This window comes from Curcuma longa, unplaced genomic scaffold, assembly GCF_044706935.1.
Source record: "Curcuma longa cultivar G26 ecotype Majalengka, Jawa Barat unplaced genomic scaffold, ITB_CL_G26_1.1 utg509_np1212_2302976_RagTag, whole genome shotgun sequence".
Lineage (NCBI taxonomy): Eukaryota > Viridiplantae > Streptophyta > Magnoliopsida > Zingiberales > Zingiberaceae > Curcuma > Curcuma longa.
The window spans coordinates 1,691,104-1,703,910 of record NW_027435603.1 but is presented as its reverse complement, the minus strand read 5'-3'; the positions used below and the strand labels follow the sequence as shown (position 1 = coordinate 1,703,910).

The 12,807-nt window shown below is 35.4% G+C and overlaps 1 protein-coding gene and 1 pseudogene across 1 annotated transcript; both read right to left on the bottom strand.

Annotated features, from left to right (window-relative positions):
- Positions 1 to 1,955: 1,955 nt before the first annotated feature.
- Positions 1,956 to 4,469, bottom strand: LOC141820729 (adenine DNA glycosylase). Its single transcript, XM_074708100.1, has 7 exons — positions 4,032 to 4,469; positions 3,896 to 3,955; positions 3,614 to 3,730; positions 3,387 to 3,484; positions 2,444 to 2,991; positions 2,256 to 2,359; positions 1,956 to 2,101 (listed from the first exon to the last, which is right to left on the bottom strand). The coding sequence occupies exons 1-7, from the start codon at positions 4,467 to 4,469 to the stop codon at positions 2,015 to 2,017; spliced, it is 1,452 nt and encodes a 483-aa protein (XP_074564201.1). The 3' UTR covers positions 1,956 to 2,014.
- Positions 4,470 to 5,386: 917 nt separating this feature from the next.
- On the bottom strand, positions 5,387 to 12,726 carry LOC141820715 (endonuclease III homolog 1, chloroplastic-like; annotated as a pseudogene).
- Positions 12,727 to 12,807: the final 81 nt, after the last annotated feature.

The following is a 12,807-nucleotide window of genomic DNA, read 5'->3' as shown; positions in this document are numbered from 1 at the left end:
GTCGTTGATCATCTCGTCCCTCGTCCAAACCTGGGCCGCCGAGTCGTACACACGACACCGGTAAATGTACCAATCCTCGCCGGATGTCAGGAAGACGAGCTTGTAGTCCCCCGCGACGTTGTTGGTGAACTCGACGGCCAAGCTGGAGCGCAGTCCGATATCGCCGTCGGGAGGAATAGGAATAAGCCAGGACTCGCGACGGACGGGGTTATAGGCGCATATGCTATAGAAAATAGTGTCTTTTTTCAGGTAGAAGATGAGACCGCCGGCGGAGCAAAGGATCTTGCAGGGGTGGTCGTCGTAGGCGGAGAGGATATCAAAGAAGCCGGCCAGGGGGAGGCCGATGTCCGGATCGAGGATGAAGCACTGAAGGTGATAATAATTATCCACGAAGATGGCGGCGGCGCCGGCGTTGTGGTAAGATTGCATGAGGTGGAAGAGGGGATCGGAGGTGATCATGTTATGCAAGGACTTGGAGACGAGGTAGAGGTTGGAGAGGTTCTTGGCCGGGAGGTAGGAGAAAACCTCCGCCAATTGATCATAGTTAAGGATTTCTTGGTTACTGGCGGCGGAAGCGACGGTGCTGCTACTTCCGAGTTGAAGATTGTGGTCGGCCATTGATCGTGCAGAGAGTACTCTTCAGTGAAGCAATTAATCAATATAGATACATCTGCAGACATCTATCTATCTTTAAATATATGTTCATGAAGATTGAAGTTTAAATTCCGTTACGAAAAGTTTTGAGAAAAATTCTCTATTCAGTTTTAAATTCCATTCCAAAAAAAGAGAAAGAAATCCATGGAATATTTAAATTTAACAAAATAGTTTTCAGTCACAATACTCAATTATTCATGATTAATTCGTTATAAAAATTAATTTAGACTAATCGTAATGATTGGATAGAGTTTATTTTGACCACTTCCTTTCTTTCAAATTTGTCCTTAAAATGCAATGGTATCTTAACTTTCCCAAATTAATTTGCAACTAAAAAAATTCTAATCGACATATTGAGTTCTGTTTCTGCAAAATTGGATAGGTTTAATTTTCTATGAGTATATTTCTCTCTGGATTATTTAATTCCTGCTAAAACTTTGGAATTTTAAACTAATTTTTGTTCTTAATTTGCCTTCGCGTTTTTTATATATTTTGTTAGAATGAACTGATTGATATGTTTGAAGACGACATGACTTATTTAATGTCCAAAGTTAATAACCACAATTTTAAGGTATAATTAATGTTAATTTCATGCATGGTCTTAATTAAGACCAAGAATAAAATTAAATATTAAAATAAAGAAAGCAAATTGAGACCTATAAGACGATATATAAAGTCTTGTTTAATTTAACAAAATTTGAATTCATTAAAAATATTTATATTTAACATAATAAAAATATATAATTGTACCTAAAAAAATTAAAAAGAAAAAGTAAATATATAACAACAACAACAACAATAAATCTTATCCTACTGAGTGGGCCGGGATAGATTATATATATTCTTGTATGTTATTGGATTCTTCTTTTTACCATATAATCATCTATATTTAAATAGAATTTATGCTATTTTATCATTATTAATTAAATCTTAATTTTCTCTTTAATATTTTTATTTTTTATCTTGTTTATCCTCCTATGTCTATTCATCTATCTTAACATTCTTATCTCTACAACCTTCTTCTTTTTTTATGTTTAAATATTATAACCCAACATTTAATTACATATAGCATAATAGATCTATTTACCATTTTGTAAACTTTTTCTTTAACTTTTAAAGTACATTAGGATCACAAATAACACCTAATAATTCCTTTAACATTAAGTCTGAATAGCACACCAAAAAAGGTGGTTTAAGAGATGGAAATAAGACTGACGATATGGAATGATAGTGACTCCCAAATTAATAATTACAGAGAAGGAACAAGGCTGCTTACTGCATTATGCAGGAAACACTGTAAAAGCACTAATGACAGGCTAGAAGCAGCTTCAATCAGTTCGACAGCATAAAAATTAGTCCATTAAATTAAACTTTTGTGCTTCTTTCTTGGATCTCCTGATGGACGTTGTAATTTTTTCCTTTTAAAATCTTCAACCATATTGTAAACCTGTATTAATAAAAACAAAACAAAAAATATCTATATGAAACCAATTACTGACATGAACTAAATGTCAAAAGGAAGTAGTGCTTTATGTGACTAATTCCAATTTGATAACAAAGGAAATATCTTAATGTCATTCAATATTTGAATCTCACAATACCTTTCGTACTCCAGATGTTAATCCCATGGTCTTTATTGACTTTGCGTCTACACATTTCCATGAACTAGAGAACTGATTGCTCTCAGAAAATTGATTTAAACCACCTCCACAAAAGAACAACTGATTAGGAATTTAATCCCATCAAAATTGCATTAAAAAAATTTCATTATAAAGTGACATGTCCTTACCTTTCAGTTTCAGAATCAAGAGCTCAATGTGCATGTGGAGTCTGATGTGAGAAAAAACATGTATGCATTCACCAACATCTTCTCTCAAAACCACCTCACAATCCTCCCATAATTTGATATGAAATAATTTTCTCAAATACGTGTCTGCACTTCTTCTTCTTGAGTCAATATCTACTCTTTCATCCAATAAGACACTTGGGAACTCCCAGAGGCCAGCAAGCAATCCTTCATTTGGCCGTTTAACCAAAAGTAGCATATCCTTGTTACTGCACCTCTTTAAGGATTCTTCACCTGTTTCCTCAGTCAACTGAACAACACAAACAGCCGCAAAATCATGACGCTGCTTTGCTTTTGCTACTTTTGTTGGATAGTCAGTAACTTCAATTGATTCCCCACTCTTGGAAAGAGAAAATGCAACACAGTTATCTGAAATCGGGCATGCATAACATTGTGGATTCATAGTGCTGCACAAGGTTGCCCCTAATTCCATCATAGCTTGATTAAAATCTCCAGGCCTCAAAGGATCAACCAATAGTGAAGCCAGCTTCCTACAATGAAATGCAAATTTTAAAGTTGTACGACTGTGCAAATACAAAAAAGTAAGGATTCTAATATCCAAAGGCAAGAGTCAATGTAATTCATGTGCAAGGGTGTGTAGTGTAATTCATATCAAATTTAAGTTTGAAATGGAACTAATCAATTACAAAGGCAAAATACTAAAAATTGGATCGAGAAAACTAGAAAAGAGCTGTAAAGAATATTAAGATAGCAGTGTGATCTATATTCACATCTAGACGGGTCGAAATGTCAAAACAAAATAAACTGTCCATGTTTCTTTGCTCTGCCTTTTGATGGCTTCAAGGAAAAAGAATTTAAAAGGATGGTATTTCTTGGAAGATTGCATCTTTATCATTAATAGATTCATTGCAACACAGATGCATACCATATTCCTTTCACTGTGCCTGATTTCTTTGGGTTGGCAGTAATAGCCTTTAACCTACTGATCACCCTAACAACATTCCCATCAACAACAGGCACTGCCTGGAAAGATTTAACAATGAACTGGATCATTACATAAACAGTATGATACATAAGGATATTCACCAGTCAATTATATTCATCAATGAAAGAAGAAAGAGATCACAAGCTCAGATATAGTCAAACTCCTACCTCATTGAAAGCTATAGAAGCAATGGCTCCAGCAGTGTAATCTCCAATTCCTTGAACCTTGAGGAGTTCAGCAGCTGTTCGAGGAAACGCTCCTTCTTGAACGATGGACTTAGCTCCCTAATTCAGTAATTCACCAAGCAAATCCCATTCAAGTTCTTTGAGTATGATCATAACAAGTTAGAAATGCAGATGAAATGGAACAAACTGTTTTTTTTTCTGAAAATAAAATTATTGCCAATGCCTCAAAAAAAAAAAAAATAAAGAAATGAGGATAGAATGGACCTCCAAAAGAAAGCGAGCCCTTCGATAATACCCCAAACCAGCCCACATTTCATTCACTTCCTGTGGAAAAAAGAGTAGATACGAGCAGAATCAGGCACGAGTATAAATCCCTAAAAGTGCAAGGTCAGAACAGAACCTCCTGTGAGGCTGCGGCGAGGTGGTGGATGGTGGGCCATTTGTCCATCCAGCGGTTGTAATAGGAGATGACAGTGGATACCCTGGTCTGCTGCAGCATCACCTCCGATACCCACACAGCGTACGCGCTTCCCGCTTCGACCTTACCCTCGGTCTCACTCCTGTTGACGGTGCCGCGGCTGCTCGTCTTCGTCCTCCGCCATGGCAAGTCGCGGCGGTTGGCGTCGTACCAGTCTAGGAGAGAAGCACGGATCCGGCGCGCGTCCTCTGGAGAGAAGTCCTCGATGTCTGGGAGAGGGAGGGAACTAGTATTGAGGTCCTCCCCTTGTGGATCGCGTTCAGTTGATGGCTCCTTCGCTGCTTTCCTCGGCCTTGTGTTTCGCTTCTTGGCATTGCTACTCTCCTCGTCTTTGATTCGTCTCCGGCCACGAGCTTCCATGGAGGAGGAGATGATTTGGGATGGTAACAAGGGATTTTGGCGCCCAGGTCTGGCCACGTCTGGGTCTGGTCTGGTGGCCAGTTCCAGTCACTTTAAAAACATCTTGATCCATTTTTGAATCGAGATCTTATTTTATTAAAAATGAGAGGGAAACCACCATCCTTCATATTTGGGAAGAAATCTTATCACAGTTCTCGCCGAGATAATGTTGTTCTTCATTATGATCAATTATAACTTTTTAATTTATCTTTTCGTAAATGATCATGAAATCGTCTGTGTAAGACTGTTAGAATAACAAATTCCATCTTTTACTGAAATTGAGAGAGAATTTTGATTCTAAGATAAAATGGAGTTGGCTACTATAAAATAAATATTACTACAATAAACAAAGATCAAATTTTGATAAAATAAAAAAAAAATATTCTCGTTACAATGACCAACTATAATTTATTAATTTACCTTCTTACAATGTAAAACATTTTGAAATAACAAATTCCACCTTATTTACTACTATAAGGAATAGATACTATAATATATCAAGCTTTTGAATGAAATCCCTAAAGAAATGCTTTTTGGCTCAGTGTTTTTGAAGGTAATAGGCTAAAGAGCAATAATATGTAACATGAAAAAATGTAGCTTTAATTCAACATGGACACACTGCATGAGTTATAAATATGTCATACAATATGACTCACAACCATGCAGTTGAGTGCTCATATTAGCTCAGTGTTTTTGGAGGTATATTATTTGAGCTAAATGAATGTGAGAGAAAAAAAGAAGACATTAGGTATTTTGATAAGTGAAAATTTTAGGTAATTTGAAATTTTATGTAGCATTTCAAAAAAGACTTGTAATTACTCTTATCAATTAACACAATTGTTTGCAAATAACATACACCAACATAAACCGAGTTCCAACAAAACATTATTCCTCAATAAAACATAATAAATTTCAATATACAGACATGCTTTTAAACTCAATGGAAGAAAGAAAAAGAACAGAAAAAGGAAATAAAAAGAAAAAGAAAAACGAGCATGTAAATCACTTTTTTATAATATTAGTTGGATCTTTTAGCTTTTGACTTTGAACTCTTTGTCACTTCCTTGAAAGCGGAGGGACAGAGATTGTTTACAGCGCAGATTCCACACCGGGGCCGGGGAGCTGTACAAACGCTGCGCCCAAATCCAACCTGAGCAAACAATTAAAGGAGGTGAAAAGCAAATACATACTCCAAGAAAACATAGCTATTCCTTTGAGCCTCAAAAAACATAAGAGATCCAAAAAAATAAAATGCATTCTATTTGTTAGCCAATCATGGTTTACAATTAATTTATACAAAACTAATGGTTGAAACAGAAGTTGATCCCATAAGTTCAAGTATGACTCTCTATGATCCCAAAGACTTTTATAGACAACAAGGGGGAAAAAGTGCTTAAAAAGCCTAGTCATTTCTTGTCTCTCTATATTACAAGTGTAATCAGTCTTTTCTAAAGCAAGAAAGTTTCAAGTCTACATGGAAAATGGAAAGTGAAAAAGTATTACAAATGAAAAATAAAAAGCCAGGCTTTTAGGATAGAGGATTGAGTTGCAATAAGCTTTGAAAGATAACGTAAGTTGTCCAAATCTGTGAACATGAATCATATTTGGCATGAAGATTAATGGAAGGATAAGGTTTATTTAATCAACCTCAAATAGATGGACAAATACAACTTGATTGTGATAACATAAATTGCACTTAAGCCTATATAAAAACATCAGGAAAACTAATATCCATCTTACCAGTAGGGGGTTGATTGGATCCCACAAATCCTTGGGTAGCCATTTTTCCAAAATCACTCTTGTTTCTTCTGGAATTGAAGTTTTCTAGTACAGAAAAAACATTAATGCAATTATTGTAACACTTTATACCAAGTACTTTTAGATTGTTTCTGCAAAAGAGAGTTGTTAGACTAAATATCATGTCATGAAACAAAATTACCAGTCCAGTGCCTGGACGTGAAACCCATCCTAATCGATTGCAAATACGATGTACGTGAGTATCAACACATATCCCTTGAACATTATTCCATCCGACAATCATCACCTACATATTCAAATAAGCATGACAAAAATCTGGTCATAGTTTCAAGAAAGACGGTAGGAGTGAACTGTACCAGATGGGCTATTTTAGAGCCTACTCCAGGAAGTGCAAGCAGTTCGTTAACAGAACTAGGGATGTCACCTCCATACTTCCTTAAGCAAATTTCAGCGACTTCCTTCATATAATGGGCTTTCCTCGAGTAAAATGCAACCTATATTAAAAATATTAAAGAATAACTTTGACACTTCCCAAAGAAGAAAATTTAACTTAAAGAGTGAATTAAACAAGATGAAGAAAAAATAAGCATTTTTCATTTGTCACTTTAGCAAAGCAGTTTAAGATATTTCTCTCAAAGTAACCACTAATTTCAAATAGTATTCTCTCGTGGATCCTGTTTATTTCTTCTGCATGTTAATACTCCATGGTAGATGGCTATTACATATTATATAAATAAGAATAGGAAATATAGGGATATGATTTACCTTAATTGTAGGGATATGATTTAGCTTGATTGTAGGGATTTGATTAAGTCTAAATACTCTATATTTATGTATGAGATTGATGAATAAAAGTAATAACATATTCCAAGGATCCCTACTCCATTGACTTGATCAAAAAGGTGGATCTCTCCTCAAGAGCACGTCTATCTTTCTCCTTTTTGGCTAGCAGCCAAAGATGGAGAAACCACCTATAATCTCTTCTTGCAATGAGTAATGTTTAAGCATAAAGAAGAAAAAAAAGAGAAAAGAATACAAGAGCTTGTTACAAGGGAGAATAGAGAGCAAAAGTGTGAGCATTCTGAATGTTTCTTCTGCCTCTAAACTCTCATATGTATAGAGATTCCCACAACTTTCTAGAATTTTATCTTTCCTTAAATTTAGGCCACCACCAGTCATCTGCTGACAATCCCAACCATCCCAGTTAACTCCGATAGTTATCTGACCATTGTCGTTGGTTGATGTCAGATTAATGGTTCTTTTCTAGGTTTTCAAGTGCACATTAGTCAACTACTCTATTGACTACTTAGTTCCCTTCTGAATTCTAGATCGAACAAAACCTTTGCTTATTGGTTAGTCGACTACCCTGCATCAATTGACTACTTTTGATTCCCGAATTCTGAATCCCTTGTATAGAATATCTTAGTTTATTCATGTTTTTGGGTTTAGGGTTTCATCAATTGATTGCTTATGATTATTGAATACATTGAATCTAGAATATTTCCAACAGAATACCTCATTTTATTCATGGTTTCGATTTAGTTTTGAGTTATGATTTGTCCACTGTGCAACTGACTTAACTATTTCTAAGTCTATGTATGTTCTTTTCCCTTCATCCTAAGATATAAGTGCGCCTTCTCTCCTCTTTGTACTTTACCTTAACTAGCTAAGAGCTAAGAGGTTTTTTTTTTATACCTTTTCATAGGATTTCATCTTGCTAAGAAGCCTTCATGCTTCTGGTCTTCATCATGCCAAGACACTACTCATGCCTCTGGCACTTCATCTTGCTTAGCATCCGGTCCTCACCGACCATACTTCTTGGCACTACCTAGTATTTGATTGACCTCAACTTGCTAGTACTTCAATGCCTAGCATCCAATTCACCTCAACTTGTTGGAATTTCTTTATACTGCCACCATTTTGTTGACTTCAACCTATTGGGACTTCATGTCAAGTAGCTACTTACGCTTTCATCGTTGCACTTGCAAAGTATAAGCTTACCTACACTTGCACACTTGATATATATATATATATATATATATATGAGATCAACTTCATTACTTAACTTAAATATTGTCCAAACATCAAAATCACATGTAAACACATGCTTGGATATGATTGCACTAACAATAGCAGCACAAGAAACATAACTTGTGCTTAGTAGTCTCAAGTTTTGCCCTTGGTAATTTATCGGAACCAAAAGATCATGCCACTTGGCACAATATGAGATTTCAAATATGCATAAAAATACCTCCCATTTAATCAAAATACAATAATTTGATCAATAATCACGTGATCTTCAATTGAATTAAGCATACCACCAAGGAGAAACTTCCATAATAAAATGTATAAAAGAAATGGCAACATCCAGAAAAAGGATATACTGGTTTAATCAAGCTTGCAATTACTGATTCTTCAGTTTTCAGAATGATGGCAGCATCCAGTAAACCCTTCTCTGACAGACGTGCTACTGCACCTGAAAACAAGTGAAGAAACTTTATATTTAGAACTTTATTTAATATCAAACTTGACTATAATTATAAGCCCAAAGAAACAGGGTACTACTGAACATGCCACTGGCAATTGCTTCTTTAGTTTGGCTCGACAGAAGGCAAGATACCAAGATTCCAAATCTTTCTTCCTGGTACAAGACAGAAATAAGTGATGATGTTAAACATTGGAAGAAAACAAAATGGCAACATGACAAAAGGACAAGCATCCAGATGTCTAACCATTAGGTAATTTCAGATAGAATGAGTTTAAACAAAGGGTGTGTATTGTAATCAGTTTCTATAATATTACATTAAGAATCTCATTAGCTAAAAGAATGCTTGTATTACTCTAGATAACCAATCAGCATAAGGTCATGATAATCATATTACTCTTATCAAATTCAAGGCAATATACTTCTAGCATGACGGCCATAAATAAAACATTAATAAAATTGTAAGATATATAACTTAGGAGGCATCTCAAAGCACTTCCAAGTAGCACAAGAAGTGTGGAGTTAGTTAAAGGTTTAAAGTTTCATGTTGTGTTGATCATCACAGGCGAATCACTTCATTTCATGCACTGACCAACAAGTGAGAAGGCACGAGACGACAAACATACAAGCAATCCCCCCTCCCCTGCTTCCCATGAAGGAAGTCGCATAATTAGTAGTAGAAGAGCATGGATGCTAGAACCACTCCTCTCGATTCATTCCACATGATCTCCTCAATGTTTGAAAATGACCTATGGAAACCTTGATTTCACTACTTCAAAATAGGCACAGATGCCAAGGTCTCTCTAGCATCAACAACACTTCTCAAATTGGCCTATCTCTTCCTCTTCCTCTTCCTCTATTGTGCATGAGGTTAGGTGGAGTCGTCAATGAGATCACTAGTGATATTAGTTGGGATTAAGATGTATGAGTTAAATTAGATGAATAGTTATAAAATTAATGAAAAATTTAAAATAGGATTGAGATTAGAAATTTAATATTGTCGTCGATAATATTAATGATTTACGTCAAATATATTTAAAATAGGTTATAATAAGGATATTTTTATTATTATAGGTCTATAATAAATAAAGTGATTTTATATAAATTGATCCTCCTCTAGCACACCTATCGATCCTACACTATCTTTATATTTATAATTTTATTAGATTATATATTTATAACTTATATAGATTATTATATATGTATAATAGACACATTTGTAAATGGGCCATAAATTGGTTGATTCATTTATGACCTGACCAATCCCATTTATTTGCAGGTCATAAATGGTCAATTCTTTATAGTCAAATTTGTTTAGCTCAAATTAGTCCCTATATAATTGCAAGCTGAGTCATGTTGTGCAAATGGCAGTGCCAACTTTTACCACCCCTACCCTACCAATGAGTAACTGGAGCAATCTTCCCTTGCATAGACGATAGAAAGGCTAATGAAGATTGTGATATTCAAAAAACAAACCTAAAACCATGCTAGTATTCCTTATGGAAAAACATGTCTGCAATTATCCCCTTGGTTCTATATTTGGCACCCTTGATCTCTACATTTGTGAGATTAAAAGGATGAGAAATATCAAAGCTTTTGAAAAAATTTCAAACCTATTAATACAAAGGAAAATAGTGAACAGTTTCAGCCTATAGTCTCGAACCATAATACCTTGGATGACAGAGGTTTCTCTTCGCTTTCACATCCCATAGTTTTGAATGTGACACCCTCAGCAAGCCTCATTGTTTTAATTCCGTCAAGGACCTCCTTCCAATTTTCTGGTGCATTAACTACAGCACAATTTAAGATCCAAGTTGAGCCACTACTAAAAGAATTTAACACAAGACATCAAATCTCATAGTTCTGCTGATAAGTTATGCCAAACATTTAGATGGTTGAGGAAATAAATGCCTTCCATCATAAAAATGGTAACAAAAAGAAGCACCTAAATTCCGTATTTGTCAAGTACCTTTAGACGCATTGGATCTCTTACTCTGAAAAGCAGATGTAGAGGTAGAATGTTCTTCTGCAGGGCTTAGCAAAAGATGTTTAGTAGAAGAAAATCTGTGTATGTATCTTTTAGTTTGGTTAGAGTTTTGGTATTTGATTTATTTACTAGTATTTTATATGTTCAAATCGTAGACAATTTGTTTCCTAAAATATCGAGTCATATTAGATAAGTGGTATTTCTTACCTATTTTTATTTTATTTCTAATTTTAGTTGATTTTGTAACGTTAAAAAGACCTCAACTCCACCTTTAAGACATCTTTAAATTAATAATATTGATTTATCATTATGAAAGATTGGTGCTTCAACTTCGTTCCTTTGCAGCTTGATGTACATCACAAGGAGGGCAAACAAGAGGTTTGGATGTCTACTAATGGTAAGCGAGTTATCCACGTGAGCTACCTTCAATGAATTTTGGCAGGTGGTGTTAGAGTAACCACATCTAGTGGTATCAGAAGCAATGATCGCCCCCGGGGCACATCTAGTGGTATCAGAAGCACTAATGATCCAAAAAATGCAACAAGAATCTAGCTAGATCTCTTTTACGGAGATTGTATGAGTATACTCTACAATTTTCTCTATTTTGGAGGATGGCAATGATCTGTTCTTGGAGTCCATGCTACTCAAGAAATGTATTATTATTTGATAGCTTGTATTTTAGTGACTTTGTCATGTTGCATATAAAATGTTCTGTTGACTAATTTTTAAATACTGTCCAACCCAATTTTGCAGATAGACTAGCATGTTGCCCTCATTCTCAAAAATATTGAGACATTATTGGAGTAGTTCCCTTTTTGTTCAAAAATAGGATCACATTCATCTATGTTGGAGGAACATCATGATTTAAACACTAATATTCAAATGCATTCATTCTGTTAGATTGTGTATGTAGATAAAATTTGCCCTTACTGGAGCTAGTAGATTGGTTGACCTCATCATATGTCAAATCTTCAATGTCAGCAACGCCACTAACCTGCAAGTTGAAGCTCATCCACTTTTATTATCATTTCCAATGAAATAGAGACACAAAAGGGACTAGACTAACTTTAATGAAAGATAAAGAAAAATTTAGTGTGAATATTGTATCAGAAATCCTTGCTTAAAGGCAGAAATAAAGCTCAATGCAAGATTCAAAAGCTTTATACGAGAAATCTTGAATTTATTAACAAGGATACACGAAGAAATGATATATAGAAGGATCTTACATTTTGATAACCACCATCTTCTTTCTGCCTCTCCCTACCAACTTCTATATTCCTTTTCACCCTTTTCTTTGTAGAATAAGCATGTTTTTCTTTATCACAATTCCTTCCTTGAATAGGAAAATTTTAGCTTGTCATCATCTCAAATAATGAACATCTTAGTTGAACACAGTTGAAACAGAGTTTAGTGAATTTCTAAGACACATTGTCATGTGCACACACCAAAAAGAGAAAAAAATAAAGAGAAGGGCCTTAACTTCTGAAAGTTGGCCTTCATAAACGAAACATCAGTGGATTGAAAAGAATAGACTTTATGAGAAAAAGCACCCAAATTGTTTCAACAGACTGACAAAACAGTTTGAATCGGACAACAATATAAAACTTTTTGCATCTTTCCTAGCTTCAATAAAGGGCCGATTAGGTTTAGCAAAGAGTTCATCGATTTCTGGGATGCGCGTCTCCTTTCCCATAAGCATGAAAGCCTGTCCTCTAGCACACACATGGAAATAGACGATCTAGTCGCTAGATATTTTCTGGTTCGGATGCTAGGTTGTGACTATGAAAAGCACGATAACGGAAATCAACACAAAAGTAGGAGATCGGATGACGAACAAATACCTGGTTTCAGCTCCGAGTGGAGGCGTATGCCACTGGACAAGAGAGATCGTGGAGAGATCTTGTGGGCGGCATCCTTATGGCTTGAGCTCGAGATGATGAAGGACGGACGGACGGACGGAGACGAGAGAGGATGAAGGAAGAGTGCATTTGGGAATTGGAGGGAACGGCGAGTGTAAGTTTTCATGCAGAGGAGTTAGGTAGAAATTTGAGGTTCTACTTCGGCACGCG

Coding starts and splice junctions, on each gene's coding strand:
- LOC141820729 (XM_074708100.1), bottom strand. CDS start 4,469: ATGGAAGCTCGTGGCCGGAGACGAATCAAAGACGAGGAGAGTAGCAAT. Junction 3,731..3,895: donor GGGCTCGCTTTCTTTTGGAG/GTCCATTCTATC, acceptor TTACTGAATTAG/GGAGCTAAGTCCATCGTTCA. Junction 2,992..3,386: donor GGCACAGTGAAAGGAATATG/GTATGCATCTGT, acceptor ATTTCATTGTAG/GAAGCTGGCTTCACTATTGG.